Consider the following 23093-nt stretch of genomic DNA (forward strand, 5'->3'; position numbering starts at 1 on the left):
CAAAGACATGCTCACTACTTTTATTCATTATTGCACTGGAAGTTTGAGCCAGTTCAAACAGGGAAGAAGAAGAACTAAAAGTCATCCAGATAGGAAATAAAAAAGGAAAATTTTTAATTCTCAGATGACATGATTTCATATGCAGAAAATCCTAAGGAATCCACAAAAATGGATCTAATGGTAGAACTAATAAAGAAGTTCAACAGATCACAGAGTACAAGATTAATACATAAAACAAATTTTATTGCTATATACATGTAGCAAATAATCCAAAAATGAAACTAAGGAACACTTAATTCTAGTTACAATAGCATCAAAAAGAATAAAATGCTTAGGCATATATTTAACAAACCAAATGTAATACTTATGCACTGAGAAACACAAATTGATGTTTGTTGAGAGAAATTAAAGATGATCTAAATAAATGGAAAGGCATTGCATGTTCATGGTTGTAAGACTCAATATTTATATGGTAATTCTCCCCAAATTGATATATAGATTCAATTCAATCTCTATCGAAATTTCAGCAGGCTTTCTTTGTAAAAATTCACAGGCTGATCCAAAAATTCGTATGGAAATGAAAAACAAAACAAAACAAAACAAAACAGAATATCCAAAACTACTTTGAAAAAGAACAAACCTGGAAGACTTCCACTTTCTGATTTCAAAACTTACTATAAAAATACAGATAATCAAGTTAGTGTAGTACTGACATAGAGATAGATCAATGGAACAGAATTGAGAGTTCAGAAATAACGAACTCTCCTTATATTTATGGTCAATGATTTTCAATTCAATGGGGAAAGGATAGTCTTTTCAACACGTGGTGCTGGTACAACTGGATATCAGGCAAAAATACAAAGTTAGAACCTTACTTCACAGCACACACAAAACTTAATGCAAAATGGATCAGAGACTTAAAAGTAAAACCTACAACTATAAATCTGTTAAAAGAAACCCGAGGAGAAAAATCTTTGTAAACATGAGTTAGGCAATGATTTCTTAGGTACAACACCAAAAGCATGATCCATAAAAGAAAAACTTGATAAATTGGACTTCATCAAAATTTAAAACATTTATGCTTCAGAAGGCACTATTCAGAAAATGAAAAGACAAGGTACAGACTGGGAGAAAATATTTGAAAGTCAAAGATCTAACATAGAACTTGTATCCAGATTAAAGAATAAGAATAATAAATAAATAAGAAAATGACCCCATTAAAAAATTGGGTAAAAGATTTGTATAGACATTTCACCAAAGAAGGTATAGAGATGGTTAATGAGCATATGAAAGGATGTTCAGAACCACTAGTCAGTAGGGAAATATAAATCAAAACCATAACGAGATACCATGTTGCAAAAACAATAGGATGGCTATAATCCAAAATACAGATAATAACAAATATTTGGATCTGGAGAAATTTGAATCCTCATACACTTCTGGTGATAATGTAAAATAGTTGAATCTCTTTGGAAAATATTCTGGTATTTTCTTAAAAAGTTAAACATAGAGTTACCATATGATCCAGAATGTCCATTCCTAGGGATCTACCTAAGAGAACTGAAAACATATGTTCACACAAAAACTCATGAACTCAAAATGTATAGGAATATTCTTAACAGCATTTAGTTTGGGAATATTATCCATAATATTCCCAAACTAAACATAACCCAAATGCCCATAAACTGATGAATGTATAAATAAAATGTGGTATAGCCATACCATGGAATATTATTTGGCAATAAAAATAACTGAAGTACTGATACATGCTACAACATGGGTGAACCTCGAAAACATTATATTAAGTGAAAGAAGCCAGACAAAAAGTACTATATATTGTGTGATTCCATTTATACAAAATTTCCTAAATAGGCAAACCATAGAGACAGAAAGTAGCTTATTACTTGCCTATAGGGCTGGGGGTGGGTTGTGGGGTTGGGGGTGATGGCTAAGGGATACAGGGCATCTTCTTGGGCTAACAAAAATATCCTAAAATTGATTGTGATAGATGCACAACTGTGAATATATGAAAAGCCATCGAATAAGGCATTTTATTTTTTAATTTATTTTTATTGCAAAAACACATAATATGAAACCTACCTTATTAACAAATTTTTTAGTGTACAGTGTTGTTAACTATATGAACATTGTTGTAATCCGACCTCTGGAATTCTTCATCTTGCATGACTGCAAATCTATACTCATTGAACAACAACTCCCCATTTCCCCCTCCCCCAAGCCCTTGGCAACCAGGATTCTACTTTCTGCTTCTAAGAGTTTGACTACTTTAGATAGCTCATGTAAGTGGAAACATGCAGTATTTGTCCTTTGTGAGTGGCTTACTTCACTTAGTATAATATCTGCAAAGTTCATCCATACTACAGCATATAGCAAGATCTCCTTATTTTTAAAGGCTGAATAATATTCTGTTATATGTATACATTATATATACTACCTTTTATCCATTCACCTGTTGATAGATATTTAGGTTGATTTCATCTCTTGGCTATTGTGAATAATGGTGCAATGAACACAGGAGTGCAATAATCTATGCAAGATCCTGATTTCAATTAGTTTGTAATGTAAATGTAAATATACAGAAGTGGGAATGCTGGATCATATGGGAGTTCTATTTTTATTTTTTTAGGAACTTCCATACTGTTTTCCATGGTGGGTGCACCATTTTACACTCCCACCAGCAATGCACAAGGGATTCATTTTCTTCACTTCCTTGCCAACACTTGCTATTTTGTTTGTTTTTTTAATACTGGCCATCTTAACAGTTGTGAGGTGATAAATCATTGTGGTTTTGAATTGCATTTCCCTGATGACTAGTGATGTTGAGCATTTTTCATATACCTGTAGGCCATTTCTGTGTCTTCTTTGGAGAAATATCTAATCAATTCCTTTGCCAATTTTTAAATTGTGTTATTTGGGTTTTGTCTGTTTCTTTGTTTTTGAAAGCATAAGCCACAGACTGGGAAACAGTATTTGCAAAGCACACATGATAAAGGACTTGTATCCGAAAGAGATAAAGAACATTCGATATTCAGTAATGAGAAATCAAACAACGCAATAAATAATGAGCAAAAAAAAAAAAAATAGAACTGTCATTGTGCTTACTGGATGGCCAGTAAGCTATTGAGAAGATGTTTCACCTCATTAGTTATTAGGGAAATAACTAAAGCCACAATGAAATACCACAACATAGCTATAAGCATGGCTGAAATAAAAACAAAATACAGACAATACCAAGCGCTAGAGAGACTGAGGAACAGATAGAACTCTCCTGCATTGTTGGTGAGAAGGCAAAAAATGGTATAGATGCTCTGGAAACAGTTAAAAATACACTAACAATTCAATCCAGCAAGTTAACTCCTAGATATTTACCCAAGAGAAATGAAAACTTACATTCACAAAAAAACTGTATGCAAATGTTCATAGCAGTTTTCTTAGATGCTTGGGTGACTGCACACTGGCACTGGACACAGATATGTCTAGGACTACTGGCCACAGGTTCTGAGCTGACATTGATCCCGGAAGCCCAAAGTGTCATGATGGGGCCCTGTTAGAGTGGGGCTTATGAGGTTCTGGCAGTAAAAGGAGTTGGGGATAGATATCAGGCCACGGTGAGCTGACTGGGTCCCTGGACCAACATAGTGGTCATTTCTCCAGTCCCCAAGCTGATAATTCTAAGTGATACACGTGACAGTTGGAGAAATGACCTGCACATTGGGTCATTAATCTGTGGAGTAAGAGCTATCACCTTGGGAAGGCCAAGAGGAACCTCTGACACTGACTCCCACTCCAGGCCAAGAGAGTAAGTCAAAACCAGTATTGGATCCTGGTGAGCGTAGGGGGGTAAAGCAGAGATTAGTGACATCATTGGAGACGTATGGGATGCAGGGGAAGAGCAGGTAGGAGAGCCACAGGGACGAAGAGAGTGGAGAAGGTGAGAAGAAGTTCTGGGAGTCTCTCTGTGGGGGAGGGAGGAAGGGAGTGGAAATGGTGAGAGGGAAGACGGAGGCTTCCACTGGATCCACCGGTAATGTTTCATAGGATGCTGGTGGATGCAGGAGATTTTGCTATATCCTTCCTTATCCATTTTAACATATTTGAAATACCACACCATGACTTAAAAAGTCACTGGGAGAAGTGGAAGGGGGCGGTATCCACAAACAGGCAGGCACCATCGGGGGCAGGCTCGAGGAGGAGGATTGCAGATTTACAGTGCACCCAATCTCCCCTGCTCTGTAACTTCTCCAGCATGGCCAGCTTCTCAGGTGCAGACCCAGAAGACTGGGCCTTTGAGTTCCACAGACAAGAGGGGTTCAGACACCCCAGGACTCTCCAGGAGGTCAGCCAGAGCAGGAGGCAGGAGAGAGAGGTGACTGAAGACAGAGGAGTACGAACGGGAAAGAGCAGAAGGAAGGTATGGGAGGAATGGAGGGGTGTCAGAGTAGGAGTTGGGTGGCAGACAAGGGAAATTCTAACACCCATGGGCCATATAGAAACCAAGAGAGGGACCACTCCCCAGACATCAGTACTGCTCAGCTCAGGGAAGCTGAGAACTGAGAGTTCCAAGAAAAATTGAGAGACACCTGGCTATCCACACCCACCGCCATCACAACTGGTAGGCCTTGGTTGTGCGTCCTTCAAAACTTTAAAACATACTTGTACATATACTTAAATGAATTCTCATATATTACATAGGATTGACTGGTGTGTGTGTGTGCCCACGCACGCAAGTGCTTTAATTTACGTATGTCAATCCAAAGCGATCGTTCTGCAACTTGCAGTTTGAAGTCAGGAGGATGCTTTTGAAAGCTGTGAGAATGGCCTGATGCATTCCTTTGGACTGCCACGCTTTATGCTACTGGATGCTAAGCCACGTTGCATTCATCCATTTCCTTACCGACGGGAATTTGGAGTGTTCCCAGTTTTTCCCATCACCAACACCCTTGTGCATGTGTTCTTGTACACTACAGGTACCAGCGTGTCTCCGGAAGAAGTACCAGGCAGCGGACTTGCCGGAACATAGAGGAAATAGCTTTTATTTTTCCTTCCAGTTTTAAGATCTTGGGCTCAAAGCAAGGACTCTGGAGGCAGATTGATTGGTTTCAATGCTGCCGCTGATCCCCACGAGCCGAATGACCTTGGGCCAGTGGCCGAACCTCTCAGTGCCTGTTTCCTCACTGGTAAGAGGCCAGTAATAGTTGGTACTATAGTTATAGGTGTGTCACGCGGATGCATTACTATTTATGCCCAGCGCTTAGAAGAGTGCCAGGCACAGAGTCCGTGCTGGCGCTAAGTTGCTTTCAATGGATTCTGCCAGATTACCTCCCAAATGGATCTCTTGCACCACCGCCACAGGGCTTTGCTCCTGACCTCTCCCACCCTCGGAATGGTTAAGCTCATTGAAGGTTGTCAACCTAGTGTGTGAAACCCAATTCGTGGTTTTAGTTCATATCTCCAGGATCAGCGGTGGGGAGCATCTTTTGGGGTGTAACTGGCCACTGCGATTTCCTCTTCTTTGAATTTGCCTCAGATCGGGCGAAGGGCTGATGGAGCGAGGCCAACGCCAGTCTGTCCGCCAACCCCAGTCTGTGCGCCAAACCCGCCTGCCAATAACGTTTGCTGAGCCACATTTGATGGAGCAGTTGAGACAGAGACCTTACAGAAGGAAAATACGATCCCTTTGCTCTCTGGCTGACCCCTGATCACTGACTGCGGGACTCCTGTGCCCATTCTCCTGTTGGGTCGTAAGGCTTGCGGTGGAAGGGAGGCTGGCAAATGCTTTCGGCGCGTGCTAGGCGTCAGCCGCCTCAATCTTGACGTTTCATCCTCACCACCCCTGGAGCCCGGCGCCCTCACTCCCCGACCCCCTGTGTAGATGGGAAACGGAGGCTCAGAGCTGTGACTCTAACCGGAAAGGGGAGGCGGGACAGGAGGAGGCGGGCCGAGAGGCTTGACAGAGGGAGGCCCTCCCACCATCCCCTTCACCAGCCCACTGCCCGGACCGCCCACGGGCTTGGCGGCAAATCAGAGGCCCTCGACCCCATTGGTTAGGCCTCGAGCCGGCAGGCGAACAAGGCGCCCGCTGGTTGGCCGGGCCCGGACCAATGAGGAGGCCGCGGCGCGGGCGTGGGCGGTGCGCTGAAAACCGCGCGTCGTTGCGTTTGAGGCGAGCTCGTGCGACGCCTGAGGTGGCTGCCGCTGCCCTCTGAGCGCCGCCCGCCTCGACCGCCGTGACCGCGACCGCGACCGTGACTCGGGCCATCGACCGTCGCCCCGGTTCCGGCGCCGCCAGGGTAGCGACATGAGTTCCCCCGATAAGCTGTCTGTGTGGGGAACGCTTTTCGGCCCAGAGGGCGGGGAGCGGGCCGGCGTCAGCCCGACCGGCCCCGCAGTCCCGCGGGGTCCCGACCCAGGCCCCGAGCCCGGGGAGCCGCGGAGCGGCGAGGGCGGGGGCAGTTTCCCGGACCCCGGGGGCTTCCAGTCGGAGCGGGAGATGCTGGAAGCGGGAGGGCCGGTGCTGTGGGGCCGCGAAGGCCGACCTGGCTCCCCGGCTGACGACACGAGGGACCTCCTGGAACTGGCCGAGGAGTCTGCGGCGGGCATCCTGCGGCAGCTGGCCGACTGGGACGTGCTGGGCGTCCACAGACACCTGTCCCCGGAGAGCTGCGCCACCTTCGAAGTGTCCGCCGTGTGGGCCGGCCTCGAGGCGGGTCCCGGGGGTCGAGGAGCGCCCGCCCAGAGCTGTGGGGAAGCGCCGCCGGCTCCGGCCGGCCCTCTCCACCTCGGTGGGCCCGAAGCGGGCCGGGCCTGGGGGAACCCTAAGAGAGGCCCTAAGCGTAGGTTGAAGGTGGCTGCGGATCGCCAGCGGCTCCCCGAGAAAGGCCTGGCCTGGCTGCTGTCCGACCCCGAGTCCTCAGATGAGTTCAGTGAGACAGAGCTGATGACGTTGAGCACTTACCCCAGAGGAGGAGGCCAGGCCGAGCCCAGCAGACCCAAGGATCCCGGGGACACTCCCAGACACTCGATTTTCCAAGACAGGGAGAATTGCCTTCACGTGCCAGGCTCTTCCCTGTCCTTGGCTCCGCGAGGATTAACTTCGGTTGTGGAAACACAGGGCGTGGGAGAGCAGGGCATCTCTTCCCCTAAGAAAATGCAGAGCGTGCTCTGGGGGAAGGGGGGCAGCAGGCCCAGCTACCCGGGAGCTGCTGCTGCTGCTGCAGGTGGCCTGCGGCGGGTCGCTCCTAGGAAGAAGGGGGCCCAGGAGAAGAAATCCCTCGGGGGAGCCTCCAAACTTGCCCTGGGGAGAACCTTCCCTTCCGGGGGAGAGCGAATCTCGGCACCTCCCCTGGAACCGGCCACCTTGCCCCCAATCTCTGGTATCCCGCTGCTTGGGAGATCCAAGAGGTATACCTTGGTCCTTTCGGGAAATGAACAGTCCAAGCACACCGGTGCTGGGAAGAAATCCGTGGCCAGGCGGGCAAGGGAGTCTGAGGCGGTGGCGGGAGAAGATAAAGACCCAGCCGCCAAGGGCCAAGTGAGTAGGCCATGCTCCTCCTCTCTCCCCACTCTTCGCCCCCCCCCCCCCCGCTCCATCCGCCCCCAGGACACACGTCTTCACCCATGCTGCCTCCGTCCATCCCTCAGGGGTCGTCATTGGGTGCCCCTCGGTCACTGGGTCATTAGGATGCCAGATCGGGCTCCTTTTACTAGGGACAAACATTAAGGTAACACTTCAGGTGTGCTGGGCCCAGTTCTCCACCCTTGGCCTGTTTCCAACCTCCTCTGCGAGACTGGGGCTGGGATGGAAGGGAGGGCTGGTAGCTGAATTGAGTCCGCAGATCCCTTAAAAGTTTCCCCGAAAAGCCTCAGTATTTAAACTCACCAGCTTCCTGAATCCTACTTCCTAGCTGTTCCCCAGACCTTCCTTGCAGGGGGCCTGGGCTTTCTCAGTGCCCCAGTGTTGTCCCTAGATCAGCTCTGCCTGCTGGCCTGGGGCTGACTGAGGGAGAAAGTGCTAATGAGATCAGCCTTTCAATTCCCTTCCCAATTCCCTGCCTCACCCCGGCCCCGAATCACACAACTCTCTCTCCCTCTCTCTCTCTCTCTCACACACACACATACACACACACACACACACACACATTCTTAGTCCAAATCGGTGAGAAATTCTTGTTTCAGCTGCCAACTCACAGGCCAGGCACATCTTTTCCACGCATGCATGGTGGAAAAGCCTGCAGTGACGACCTCAACACCAGAGGCCCCCAAGATCCAGGAAACTCAGAGCCCTCGGCCCTGAACCAGGGAGAGGTCATGCCCAGGGGGCCTGTCCCCTCAGGTGAGTGTCGTGGGTTTGATATGAGGGGAGGGGAGTGGGATTGAGGACAGAAACCTCTGGCTCTGTCTCTGCTGGGGGCACAGCCTTGCTCCCAGGCAGCTTCTCCCCCAGGAGACGGGGTGCTGGCAGGGCTGGCCTTGAGCCACATCATCCTCTGTGTGGGGTTTGTGCGGCCGGGGTGATCGGTGGCAGTGCCCCAAACAGCTCCTCCGGGTGTAGACTTGCAGGGGAACAGCCTTTTCTGTTAAGTCCTTTTCGCCCACATTGCTCTCCCACGTGCTGGCTGTGGCTGCAGCTCTGGGAGGGTCGAATCCAGAGCCACAGTCTTTGGGGACCACAGTGGCGAAATGGCTGCCCCTGGGGAACAGGGGAGGCAGGCCCAGAGAGAAGGTTCGGGTTCTGGGCAGAGCAGGGGCGGCTTGTTGCCAGCGGAGGGTGGTGCTGCCTCACCTCACGTTAGACCCCGCTTGGCCCTTTCCACCTCACTGGGAGCCTGGGAAGCTGGATTGTGTGTCCTTTCCCTCTCAGGTGACCGGAAGCCACTTGACCATCCCCCACGACCAGAAAGACAGCAGCAGCCACTGGGAACACCGGGCTGTCCTCTGGTAATGCTTCCTCTGCCTCCTGGAAATGCAGGCCCAAACTCGAGGGTGGGATCTGGGTCCAAGTTCAACTGACATGTGTGGGGCCCTCCTTCCCCTGCCCCCATGACGTACCCCACGGAGGGAGCCCACCTCCTTTCCACTGAGGAGCCCTTGCCAGTCTAGCCACCCGGCTCTGGGATGGAGGGCCTGGGGGAGAGGAGAAGGTGGAGGAGAGAGGAGGCCAGAGTATACTAATCATTTCTCTTCCTCCTGTGTCTGCTGGCCTAGAGTCTCGTGCTACAGAGAGAAATAGACGACCTTAAGGAGAAACTTGGTATGAGGAACCGGGGACGGAGAGCGGTGTCTTAGTGCAGAACCCGGGTGGGCACCTGGGGTGGGAGTGGACTGCAGGTGCATTCGGCCTCGCAGGGACCAACATCCCTGTGGGGAGGAGAACCTAGCAGGCCTGGCCCTGGAGCCGGCTATGCATGTCCAGCTGGGCGTGTGTACAAGTAGCAAAGTACTGTCTGGACTGCATGCACACTTTGCCAACCAGACCAGTCCTAGGGAACCTCCTTCTGATAGGACTTTTAGAGATGCCTCGTTGATTTTTCCATTGAAATGCTGCTTGGTGTGGCTTCTAAGGTTCTTGTTGGATTGTTTGTTTGTGTGACGAGTTCTGACTGGTTGTGGCACGGCACACAGCATGAGAGCTGCTGGCACACTTTGTTTCCCTTTAGGAACCGGTTCCACATTCAATTCGGGTGGTGGGGAGTGGTCAGGCCCAGAGCTCTTTGCATCAGGTCTGGAGGGGGTTTTAGGTTGCAGGGCTAGGCGGTTCCTCACGGGGATAGGGGGACGGGCTTCTATATCCCTCTCTCTGGAGCGCCTGCTAATGCCTGTCCCTGTTGCAGCCGCCATGCAGTACCTGGCTGACAAGTTCCAGACCCTTTGAAGTGAGTGTTACGCACACCGTACCCCTTCCCACAGTCCTGCCTGTTGAGCAGGGCTGGGGGCTGGCCCTGGCTTGAGGCTCCTCCCTGACTCCGCTGTTTCACAGGTTGAACCCAGCGTCTTCCTGCAAGAGGAGCAGCTGGTACCTTTGGGGCCCGGGAGCTGTGGCCAAGCTCGTTCCCTCCTGTTCTGCCTCAGCTGGGGCTTCCTCTCCCCCTTGTTTTGCCCCCGCCCCACCCCAGTTTCACAGCGTTTTCTAATTAAAGTGCCTCTCATATTCTGTGTTCTGCCTTCTCTCTGGAGGGGTAGGGGTAGGGGTAGGGGTAGGGGGCCGGGGCAGGGCGCTGCTCCACGTCAGAGCCTTTTCCAGAACAGTATCTCTGGCATCCTGTGGCGGGGACTCTGGGCCAGCCTCTGCTACCATCCCTGCAGTCAAGCCAGCGGAGTGCCCCACGTCTGGGTCCTGTGTGGGCTCTGCCTGGCCACATTGGCACGTCCTCCCTTTCCCCCGAAGGCCCTCTTCTAGTTCTATCCAAACCCCCTTCCTCCTTTGGGGTCTGGCCGCTCCCATTCATCTCTGCCATTCCCCCTCCCCATCAGCAGGAACTCATGACCCCCTTCCAGAGCTCCAATCTGGAAGCTTTCACATCCTCCCTGCCCTAGCCAGGTGACCACCCTCCTCCAGCCTGGTCGTCTCTATACCCTTGAGTGGAAATTGGCCCGTCAGGTTCTATGGCAAGTGTGGTTAGTAGGTCTGTATTCTTGCATGGTCCCCGTCAAATACTCTTCCACCAGCCCCATGACACAGATTTTCCTGGAAATGGTATTTCCGTCTCCCAGCTCAATCTCCCTGACTGCCTCTTTAGGACACATGAGGTTGAATCTGAACTCCACGTTCGATTTCTCCCTCACTGGAGGTTGGGAAGCACTTCCTTCCCTCAGCCAGGACCCAGGGCTGTACCAGCCTGAGACTCAGAGGGACAGATTTGTGTTTGAGTGAGGCGAGGGTGGTTCTGCCTGACCGCCTTCCCGAAAGACCGGTGTTTTACTACACAAAAGGGGGTATGATGGTAGATAGGACATTCCAGGTTGGTGAGTGTGTGTCCCTGTGTGTGAATAAAAGTAATCAGGGATAATCTCCCTTGAGGGAGAAAGATGTGATTCAGGGAGTAAAGGGAGTAGAGGCTGGTCCAGGTTCTGTGAGGCATTGAATGAGCAAAATCAAGGGTCGGATCTGTTTTGTTCAAGGGTTGTCGTTAAATTCCCAAAACATAGGAGGGGGATGATGCAGAAGTCACCAAACCCCACGACAGGGTGTTGGGATGCTCAAAATGTTGGATTCGCTGGAGGAGGCTCTCGATCCTACTCTGTGATCCTGTGATGTCTGACGACTACTGTGGGTGTGGATGGAATGAGATTGGGAAGGGTGGCTCCTCAGAGTAGCTCATCTTAGAATCAGGAGACCCATATATGAGACCACCCAACATGAGCTACCCGGGACAGGGGCGGGATGGGCACAGTGAGGATGGGAAGTAAGGAGTGACTGTACCTGGACAATGGGGAGCACTTGGGTCCACCCTTCCCCCATATTCTCACCCTGACTCGCTTCCAGAGTTCATGGCATGAGCTCAGGTGGACAGACCACATGTGGGATGGGACAGTCACAGACCTCAGTGTCAGAAAAGAATGTTCGTGGGACTGAATCCTTCCACTCAAACCCCTCCCTGGAGAAGGTGGGCTTGACTGCTTAGTTTACAGCTTTGACCCTGAACCTGATCCAGTGGTTATTGCTTGGCGGTGTAGCACATCTCGCTGCTGTCTGAGTGACTAAGTTTGGCAGAGACCTTCCAGCTGAGGTTTCTGCTCACCGAGACGTGCAGGCAACTTGTGCCCGGGGAGAAGTCCAGCACCAGCACCAGCACCGCCTGTCGGCAGAGGGGGTCACGGGGCTGTGGTCACCCGGGTGAGGAAGTAGAGAAGCTTGTTGAAAGGGAGGTGACATGGGAGGGCGTGACCTCAACCCTTGGTGATGCATTTTCCCTGCCTCCCTTCCCTCCACTGAGCACACAATCTCTCTGTTCCGTGTTCTGACCAACTACTGCAGAAAAATGTTGCTGGAAACATGTATTTCACAGGCTGTGGCTTGGCCCTGAGCTTTCCAGTTCCAGAGGGAAATAGTGGCAGGTCATACATCTGGGCCCCCGTGTGTAGGAGGAGGTCAGGACCACGCCCTCATTCAGTTCGCCCCATTTGCCTTTCCCCTCAAGCCCCTTCTCCAGCCTGGGAGACAGTGGCAGCTGGCCTGGAGAGCCCTAGGCCCCATCCTGCCTGCTTCTGCTCCCTGCCCAATTACTGGGAAGATGCCCCCTCCCCACCCCACCCACTCCACACCAGCACCAGCCCAACCACAGGCCAACTGCTCTCTCTGGACTCTTGGGGGGAAGTGACACAAACAAGAAGGTAGGTGTAGGTGAGCCCTGGAGAGGGAGCTGGGTGTGGTGGGCAGAGTAATCATGCCCCAAGGTGTCCAAATCCTAATTCCTGCTGTTGGCTTATATGTTACCTTGCATGGCAACAGGGGGTTAAGCTTGCAGGTGCAATAAAGGCTGCTACCCAGCTGAATTAAGGTGGGGAGACTCTCACCTGCATTGGCCAGGTTCGGCCAGGCACATTGGGGCTGCCAGGGTTGCCATGTGGACCGTCCCTGCGTGATTCCAGGGCGCAGCATTCGAATGACTGCAGTGTGCTTGGTGCCCCCTGTGCTTGTGCACTGTTGAAGTCTTGGTAAGTACCGCTCAGATGCAGATGGAGGACAGACCAGTAGTTTTGGACCTCCCTTTTGTTCCAAGCCAATCACTTCCCCCATCCTAGTCCTCTTGAGGTATCTGCCAGCCTGACTTTTACAATGATCATTCACTTTCTTTTAAAGGATTTACAATTGTTATTTAATAAAATAACCCTTCCAAAGATAAAAGACACTATCCATATGCACATCGTAGAGAGCATAAGCTCTCAATTTGACAAATAATTATGAACGGAACAACCCATGTAATTATACCCAGGTGACAGAAAAGTACATTGCACATCCAGAAGTCCCCTATATGTCCTTTTCTGTGTAGGAATCCAAATGGATAAGTCTACATACTGCCTGATCCCATTTACTTCACGTTCTTGAGAAGGCCAGACTGTAGGGATAGAAAACAGATTGGTGGTTGCCTGGGTCTGGGGGTTGAGACAAGAGGTTAAACTACCAAAGAGCATGAAGCAATTCTGAGGCTGATGAAAATGTTTTTAATTTTGATTGTATTGGTGGTTCCATAACAGAATGTGTTCATAGAGACTCTTAGACCTTGTATGTAAATTAATTTTAATAAACCCATATTATTAAAAAAATGTAAAAAGTGCATTATGACACAGCAATTAGGGAAGAAAAATAAATAAAGAGAATCCAAATTGGAAAGGAAAAAGTAAAACTATCACTGTTTGCAAGTGACATGATAATATACATAGGAAATCCTAAAGATGCCACCAGAAAACTACTGGAGTTCATAAATTATTTCAGTGAAGTTGCAGTATACAAAATTAATATACAGAAGTCTGTTACATTTCTATACACTAACAATGAAATATCAGAAAGAGAAATTAGGGAAACAATCTCATTTAGTGTCACATCAAACAGAATAAAATCCCTAGGAATAAATCTACCTAAGGAGGCAAAAGACCTGTACTCTGAAAGCTATAAGACACTGTGGAAAGATGTTGAAGATGACACAAACAGATCAAAGATATACCATGTTCTTGGACTGTCAGAATCAATATTGTTAAAATGACCATGCTACACAAGGCAATCTACAGATTCAATGAAATTCCTGTCAAATTACCAATGGCATTTTTCACACGACTGGAACAAATAATTTTAAAATTTGTATGGAAACAGAAACAACCCCGAATTGCCAAAACAATCTGGAGAAAGAAGAATGTAGGTGTAGGAATTATGCTCCCTGACCTTAGACTATACTACAAAGATACAGTGATCAAAACAGTATGGTACCAGCACAAAAACAGGCACATAGATCAATGCTACAAGATAGAAAGCCCAGAAATAAACCCACACACTTATGGTCAATTACTCTACGACAAAGGAGGCAAGAATATACAATGGAGAAAAGACCGTCTCTTCAGCAAGTGGTGCTGGGAAAACTGGACAGCTACATTGAAAAGAATAAAATTAGAACATTCTCTAACACCACCTACAAAAATAAACTCAAAATGGATTAAAGACCTAAATGTAAGATCAGATGCTATAAAAGTCCTAGAGGAAAACACAGGCAGAACACTCTTTGACATAAATCGCAGCAATATTTTTTTGGATCCATCTCCTAGAGTAATGGAAACAAAAGCAAAAATAAACAAATGGGACCCAATGAAACTTAAAAGCTTTTGCACAGCAAAGGCAACCATAAAGAAAACGAAGACAACCTATGGACTGGGAGAAAATATTTGTAAACGATGTGACCGACAAGGGATTAATTTCCAAAACATACAAACAGCTCATAAAGCTCAATATCAAAAACAAACAAACAAAGAAACAAACAACCCAATCAAACAGCGGGCAGAAGACCTAAATAGACACTTCTCCAATGAAGACATACAGATGGCCAATAGGCACATGAAAAGATGCTGTACATTGCTAATTATTAGAGAAATGCAAATCAGAACTACAATGAGGTATCACCTCACACCAGTCAAAATGGCCATCATTAAAAAGTCTACAAGTAATAAATGCTGGAGAAGGTGTGGAGAAAAGGGAACCCTTGTACAGTGTTGGTGGGAATGTAGATTGGTGCAGCCACTATGGAGAACAGTATGGATGTTCCTTAAAAAACGAAAAATAGAATTACCATATGATCCAGCAATCCCACTCCTGGGCATATATCCAGAGAAAACCATAATTCGAAAAGATACATGCACCCCTATATTCATAGCAGCTCTTTTTACCATAGCCAAGACATGGAAGCAACCTAAATGTCCATCAACAGAGGAATGGATAAAGAAGATGTGATATACATATACACACATATATGTGTATGTATGTATATATATATATATATATATATATATATATACACACACACACACAGATATATGTGTATATATATGTATATATACACATACATACATATACATACACACAGGGAATGGAATGGTTAAAGAAGATGTGGTATATATATATACAATGGAATATTACTCAGCCATAAAAAAAGAATGAAATAATGCCATTTGCATCAACATGGATGGACCTAGAGATGATCATACTAAGTGAGGTAAGTCAGGCAGAGAAAGACAAATATCATATGATATCACTCATATGTGGAATCTAATTTTAAAAATGACACGAATGAACTTATTTATAAAACAAACAGACTTACACATATCAAAAACTAACTTATGGTTGCCAAAGGGCAAAGGGGGGGAGGGATAAATTAGGAGTTTGGGATTAACAGATACACACTACTATATGTAAAATAAATAAATATCAAGGACCTACTTATAGCACAGAGAACTATATTCAATATCTTGTAATAATCTATAATGGAAACGAATCTGAAAAGAATATATGTATATAAAATACATATATATTTATATATTTATTTATATAAAATACATATACATATATCTGAATCACTTTGCTGTACACCTGAAACTAACACAACATTCTAAGTCATCTCTACTTCAATTTTTAAAAGTACGTTACATTACAGGGAAATTCCCTGGTGGTCCAGTGGTTAAGATTCTGTGCTTCCACTGCAGGGGGCACGGGTTTGATCCCTCCTTGGGGAAATAGGATACTGCGTGCCACGTGGTGCGGCAGAAAAAAATAATTACAAATTGATCGGCCAAAAAAAATACATTACAAATGGATATTGTTACTCAGTATTTATTTTTAAACACGAGGATCATAATTTTCTCTTGTAATCTGTTAACATGGAATGCTATATCACTTTATTTTCTGAAACTAAATCAAATTTGTATTCCTGGGATGAATCCAGTCATGGTATGTTTTGTATTTTCCTCTTTATATCCTGTAGGATTCAGTTTGCTAATATTCTGTTTCTGATTCTTGCTTCTATGCCATGAGCCTGCGGTTGACCTGTGATTTTCCTTTCTCAAACTGTCAACAGGATTTAGTGTCAAGGTTATTCCATCCTCAGAAAATGAGTTGAGGAGTGTCCTGCCTTTTCAATTTTTTCTAAGATTTTGTGTCAAATTGAAAATATTTATGCCTAAGATGCTTTTCAAAATTCAGTGGTGAAGCCTAGAAGATTTTTTTGGAAAAGCATTTTGACTATTAGTATATTTCTTTACAATTAGTGTGGAGCGATTCCGGTTGGCTCTTCCTTTCTGAGTCATTTTTGGCAAGTTATGTTTGTGTAGAAATTGGTGACCTTTTTCTAAGTTTTCAAATTAATTGGAATAAAATGGTCCATAATATCCTCTTTTCCCCCTATTTACAAAAAAAAAACTGTCCTACAGATACTTATGCAAGAAAATTGCAAGCAACACCCATTCATCCTTCAACTGGACTCACCCATTGTAAATATTTTGTAGCTTTTGTCATATTTCCTTTCCCTCTGTCTAACTGTATGCGTGTGTGTTTTTAATCGTTTTGTTGAATCATTTGAGTTATTTGAAGAGATTATAGTACATTGTCCCTAAATACCTTGACATGTTTCACTTGGGAAAAATAATTGTTTGCTACAACATCTTTTTTTTTTTAAATTTATTTTTGGCTGCATTGTGTCTTTGTTGCTGCACACGGACTTTCTCTAGTTGTGGCAAGCAGGGGGTACTCTTCATTGCAGTGTGCGTGCTTGTCACAGTGCTGGCTTCTCTTGTTGCGGAGCATGGGCTCTAGGCATGTGGGCTTCAGTAGTTGTGGCACGAGGGCTCAGTAGTTGTGGCTCACGGGCTCTAGAGCACAGGCTCAGTAGTTGTGGCACACGGACTTAGCTGCTCCACAGCATGTGAGATCTTCCTGGACCAGGGCTCGACCCCGTGTCCCCTGCATTGGCAAGCAGATTCTTAACCACTGCTTCACCAGGGAAGTCCCAGTTTGCTACAACATCTTAATGCAATTATCACACTCAGAAATTTAACTTTGAGACAATACAATTACCTACCGTATGCACTCATTCAAAATTCATGTGTCTCAGAATTGTTATTTGTACCTATTTCTTAAAAAAAATCCTGCTTCCAATCAAAGAACATGCATTGCATTCAGTTGTCATGTCTCTTTAGTGTCCTTTAAACTAGAAAAATTTTCCAGATTTTTTTTGGGTCATTCGTGACACTGACATTTTTGAAGTTTTAATCCATTTTGGGGGGGGCTTTCATTTTACTTTATTTTTTTTTTTAACATCTTTATTGGAGTATAATTGCTTTACAATAGTGTGTTAGTTTCTGCTTTCTAACAAAGTGAATCAGCTATATATACATATATCCCCATATCTCCTCCCTCTTGCATCTCCCTCCCTCCCTCCCTATCCCACCCCTCTAGGTGGTCACAAAGCACCACGCTGATCTCCCTGTGCTATGTGGCTGCTTCCCACTAGCTATCTATTTTACATTTGGTAGTGTATATATGTCCATGCCATGCTCTCCTTTAGAAAGTTTTGATTGGTTTGGATTTTCTGATTGCTTCCTCCTTCTTTTCCCCTATGTTTTCTTCTAGAAGACTTACGTTTTCAGTTCTTATGTTTAAGTCTTTAATCCATTTCAAGTTAATTTTTGTAAGTGCTGTAGTATGTGTCCAATTTCTGCAACTGGAAGATTAAAAGTTAAGGGAAATACTTCTCTGCATGTGTTCATCCAGTTTTCCCAACCATATTTATTAAAGAGAACATTCTTTCCTCAATTATTCTTGACTTCCTTGTCACATGTTTTGTTTTGTTTGTTTTTGGACTCTATATGCGAGGGTTTATTTCTAGGCTCTCAATTCTGTTCCATTGGTCTATGTGTCTATTTTTATGACAGTACCATACTGTTTTGATTATTTTAGCTTTGTAACATAGTTTGAAAATAGAAACTGTGATGCCTCCAGCTTTATTCTTCCTTCTCGGTATTGTTTTGGCAATTTGGGATCTTTTGTGGCTCCAAACAAACTTTAGGTTTGTCGTTTTCTATTTCTGAGAAAAATACCATTGAAGTTTGATAGAGATTACATTGAATCTATACATTGCTTGGGTACTATGACCATTTTAACCATATTAATTCTTCCTATCCATGAACACTGGATGTCTTTCATTTGTTTGTCTCCTCAAAGTCTTGTAGTTTTCTGTGTGTAGATCTTTCACCTCCCTGATAAAAGTTATTCCTAAGTATCTTATTGGTTTTGATGTATTGTGAATAGGACTGTTTCCTTTATTTCTTTTTCAGATAATTTGCTGTAAATGTATAGAAACGTAACTGATTTTTGTATATTGATTTTGTATCCTGCAACTTTACTGTATTTGGGTTTTTTTCCGTATGAATTTTATTTATTTATTTATTTATTTATTTATTTATACTGCAGGTTCTTATTAGTCATCAGTTTTATACACATCAGTGTACACATGTCAATCCCAATCGCCCAATTCAGCACATCACCATCCCCACCCCACCGCGGTTTTCCCCCCTTGGTGTCTATACGTTTGTTCTCTACATCTGAGTATCAACTTCTGCCCTGAAAATCGGTTCATCTGTACCATTTTTCTAGGTTCCACATATATGCATTGATATACGATATTTGTTTTTCCTCTTTCTGACTTACTTCACTCTGTATGACAGTCTTTAGCTCCATCCACGACTCAACAAATGACTCAATTTCGTTCCATCTTATGGCTGAGTAATATTCCATTGTATATATGTACCACAAGTTCTTTATCCATTCGTCTGTCGATGGGCATTTAGGTTGCTTCCATGACCTGGCTACTGTAAATAGTGCTGCAATGAACATTGGGGTGCATGTGTCTTTTTGAATTATGGTTTTCTCTGGGTATATGCCCGGTAGTGGGATTGCTGGATCATATGGTAATTGTACTTTTCATTTTTTTAAGGAACCTCCATACTGTTCTCCATTGTGGCTGTATCAATTTACACTCCCACCAACAGTGCAAGAGTGTTCCCTTTTCTCCACACCCTCTCCAGCATTTGTTGTTTGTAGATTTTCTGATGATGCCCATTCTAACTGGTGTGAGGTGATACCTCACTGTAGTTTTGATTTGCATTTCTCTAATAATTAGTGATGTTGAGGAGCTTTACATGTGCTTCTTGGCCATCTGTATGTCTTCTTTGGAGAAATGTCTATTTAGGTCTTCTGCCCATTTTGGGATTGGGTTGTTTGTTTCTTTAATATTGAGCTGCATGAGCTGTTTATATATTTTGGAGATTAATCCTTAGTCCGTTGATTCATTTGCAAATATTTTCTCCCATTCTGAGGGTTGTCTTTTCGCCTTGTTTATGGTTTCCTTTGCTGTGCAAAAGCTTGGAAGTTTCATTAGGTCCCATTTGTTTATTTTTTGTTTTTATTCCCATTCCTCTAGGAGGTGGATCAAGAAAGGTCTTGCTGTGATTTATGTCAAAGAGTGTTCTTCCTATGTTTTCCTCGAAGAGTTTTATAGTGTCCCACGTTACATTTAGGTCTCAAATCCATTTTGAGTTTATTTTTGTGTATGGTGTTCAGGAGTGTTCTAATTTCATTCTTTTACATGTAGCTGTCTAGTTTTCCCAGCACCACTTATTGAAGAAACTGTCTTTTCTCCATTGTATATCTTTGCCTCCTTTGTCATAGATTAGTTGGCCATAGGTGCGTGGGTTTATCTCTGAGCTTTCTATCTTGTTCCATTGATCTATGTTTCTGTTTTTGTGCCAGTACCATATTGTCTTGATTACTGTAGCTTTGTAGTATAGTCTGAAGACAGGGAGTCTGATTCCTCCAGCTTTTTTTTTTTCCTTCAAGACTGCGTTGGCTATTCGGGGTCTTTTGTGTATCCATACAAATTTTAAGATGATTTGTTCTAGTTCTGCAAAAAATGCCATTGGTAATTTGATAGGGATTGCATTGAATATGTAGATTGCTTTGGGTAGTATAATCATTTTCACAATATTGATTCTTCCAATCCAAGAACATGGTATACCTCTCCATCTGTTGGTTTCACCTTTAATTTTTTTCATCAGTGTCTTATAGATTTCTGCATACAGGTCTTTTGTCTCCCTAGGTAGGTTTATTCCTAGGTATTTTACTCTTTTTGTTGCAATGGTAAATGGGAGTGTTTCCATAATTTCTCTTTCAGATTTTTTTCATCATTAGTGTATAGGAATGCAAGAGATTTCTTTGCATTAATTTTGTATCCTGCAACTTTACCAAACTCATTGATTAGCTCCAGGAGTTTTCTGGTGGCATTTTTAGGATTCTCTGTGTATAATATCATGTCATCTGCAAACAGTGACAGTTTTACTTCTTCTTTTCCAATTTGTATTCCTTTTATTTCTTTTTCTTCTCTGATTGCCGTGGCTAGGACTTCCAAAACTATGTTGAATAATAGTGGTGAGAGTGGACATCCTTGTCTCGTTCCTAATCTTAGAAGAAATGCTTTCCGTTTTTCACCATTGAGAATGATGTTTGCTGTGGGTTTGTCATATATGGCCTTTATTATGTTCAGGTAGGTTCCCTCTATGCCCACTTTCTGGAGAGTTTTTATCATAAATGGGTGTTGATTTTGTCAAAAGCTTTTTCTGCATCTATTGAGATGATCATATGGTTTTTCTTCTTCAATTTGTTAATATGGTGTATCACATTGATTGATTTGCGTATATTGAAGAATCCTTGCATCCCTGGGATATATCCCACTTGATCATGGTGTATGATCCCTTTAATGTGTTGTTGGATTCTGTTTTCTAGTATGTTGTTGAGGATTTTTGCATCTATATTCATCAGTGATATTGGCCTGTAATTTTCTTTTTCTGTAGTATCTTTGTCTGGTTTTGGTATCAGGGTGATGGTGGCCTCATAGAATGCGTTTGGGGGTGTTCCTTCCTCTGCAATTTTTTGGAAGAGTTTGAGAAGAATGGGTTTTAGCTCTTCTCTAAATGTTCGATAGAATTCACCTGTGAAGCCATCTGGTGCTGGGCTTTTGTTTGTTGCAAGATTTTTTATCACAGTTTCAATTTCAGTGCTTCTGATTGGTCTGTTCATATTTTCTGTTTCTTCCTGGTTCAGTCTTGGAAAGTTACACCTTTCTAAGAATTTGCCCATTTCTTCCAGGTTGTCCATTTTATTGGCATAGAGTTGCTTGTAGTATTCTCTTAGGATGCTTTGTATTTCTGCGGTGTCTGTTGTAACTTCTCCTTTTTCATTTCTAATTTTATTGATTTGAGTCCTCTCCCTCTTTTTCTTGATGAGTCTGGCTAATGGTTTATCAATTTTGTTTAACTTCTCAAGGAACCAGCTTTTAGTTTTATTGATCTTTCCTATGGTTTTCTTTGTTTCTATTTCATTTATTTCTGCTCTGGTCTTTATGATTTCTTTCCTTCTGCTAACTTTGGTTTTGTTTGTTCTTCTTTCTCTAGTTCCTTTTGGTGTAAGGATTGTTAGATTGTTTACTTGAGATTTTTCTTGTTTCTTGAGGTGGGCTTGTATAGCTATAAACTTCCCTCTTAGAACTGCTTTTGCTGCATCCCATAGGTTTTGGATCATTGTGTTTTCATTGTCATTTGTCTCTAGGTATTTTTTGATTTCCTCTTTGATTTCTTCAGTGATGTCTTGGTTATTTAGTAAGGTATAGTTTAGCCTCCATGTGTTTGTGTTTTTTATGTTTTCTTCCCTGTAATTCATTTCTAATCTCATAGCGTTGTGGTCAGAAAAGATGCTTGATATGATTTCAATTTTCTTAAATTTACTGAGGCTTGATTTGTGACCCAAGATGTGATCTATCCTGAAGAATGTTCCATGCGCAGTTGAGAAGAAATTGTAATCTGCTGTTTTTGGATGGAATGTCCTATAAATATCAATTAAATCTATCTGGTCTATTGTGTCATTTAAAGCTTCTCTCTCCTTATTTATTTTCATTTTGGATGATCTGTCCATTGGTGTAAGTGAGGTGTTAAAGTCCCCTACTATTATTGTGTTACTGTCGATTTCCTCTTCTATAGCTGTTAGCAGTTGCCTTATGTATTGAGGTGCTCCTATGTTGGGTGCATATATATTTATAATTGTTATATCTTCTTCTTGGATTGATCCCTTGATCATTATGTAGTGTCCTTCCTTGTCTCTTGTAACATTCTTTATTTTAAAGTCTATTTTATCTGATATGAGTATAGCTACTCCAGCTTCCTTTTGATGTCCATTTGCATGGAATATCTTTCTCCATCCCCTCACTTTCAGTCTGTATGTGTCCCTAGGTCTAAAGTGGGTCTCTTGTAGACAGCATATATATGGGTGTTGGTTTTGTATCCATTCAGCAGGCCTGTGTGTTTTGGTTGGAGCATTTAATCCATTCACGTTTAAGGCAATTATCGATATGTATGTTCCTGTGACCATTTTCTTAATTGTTTGGGTTTGTTTTTGTAGGTCCTTTTCTTCTCTTGTGTTTCCCACTTAGAGAAGTTCCTTTAGCTTTTGTTGTAGAGCTGGTTTGGTGGTGCTGAATTCTCTTAGCTTTTGCTTGTCTGTAAAGCTTTTGATTTCTCCATCGAATCTGAATGAGGTCCTTGCCGGGTAGAGTAATCTTGGTTGTAGGTTCTTCCCTTTCATCACTTTAAGTATATCATGCCACTCCCTTCTGGCTTGTAGAGTTTCTGCTGAGAAATCAGCTGTTAACCTTATGGGTGTTCCCTTGTATGTTATTTGTCGTTTTTCCCTTGCTGCTTTCAATAATTTTTCTTTGTCTTTAATTTTTGTCAATTTGATTACTATGTGTCTCGGCGAGTTTCTCCTTTGTTTTTCCTGTATGGGACTCGCTGCGCTTCCTGGACTTGGGTGGCTATTTTTTTCCCATGCTAGGGATGTTTTCGACTATAATCTCTTCAAATATTTTCTCTGGTCCTTTGTCTCTCTCTTCTCTTTCCGGGACCCCTATAATGCGAATGTTGTTGTGTTTAATTTTTTTTTTTTAATATTTAACCACATGTGTTTGTTTGTTTGTTTTTTAAATTTATTTATTTAT

At 44.0% G+C, this 23093-nt stretch overlaps 1 protein-coding gene, 2 long non-coding RNA genes and 1 pseudogene across 4 annotated transcripts in view; 2 read left to right on the forward strand and 2 right to left on the reverse strand.

Moving 5' to 3' along the window:
* The window catches only part of LOC309620813, a 498839-nt gene that overhangs the window by 302869 nt on the left and 172877 nt on the right, over positions 1–23093 (reverse strand). The gene's annotated exons all lie outside the window — the stretch shown is intronic.
* The window catches only part of LOC309620844, a 260746-nt gene that overhangs the window by 161705 nt on the left and 75948 nt on the right, over positions 1–23093 (reverse strand). The gene's annotated exons all lie outside the window — the stretch shown is intronic.
* LOC309620944 (uncharacterized protein CXorf49 homolog pseudogene) lies at positions 6222–8021 on the forward strand (annotated as a pseudogene). Its single transcript has 2 exons — positions 6222–7552; positions 7989–8021. The product of its transcript is annotated as an uncharacterized protein CXorf49 homolog pseudogene (transcript).
* Positions 8144–10179, forward strand: LOC309621228 (uncharacterized protein CXorf49 homolog). The gene is made up of 5 exons (XM_082378311.1): positions 8144–8353; positions 8882–8958; positions 9226–9271; positions 9852–9893; positions 9998–10179. The coding sequence occupies exons 1-4, from the start codon at positions 8233–8235 to the stop codon at positions 9890–9892; spliced, it is 285 nt and encodes a 94-aa protein (XP_082234437.1). The 5' UTR covers positions 8144–8232; the 3' UTR covers position 9893; positions 9998–10179.

This window comes from Balaenoptera borealis (genome assembly GCF_965194805.1).
Source record: "Balaenoptera borealis genome assembly, chromosome: X".
NCBI lineage: Eukaryota > Metazoa > Chordata > Mammalia > Artiodactyla > Balaenopteridae > Balaenoptera > Balaenoptera borealis.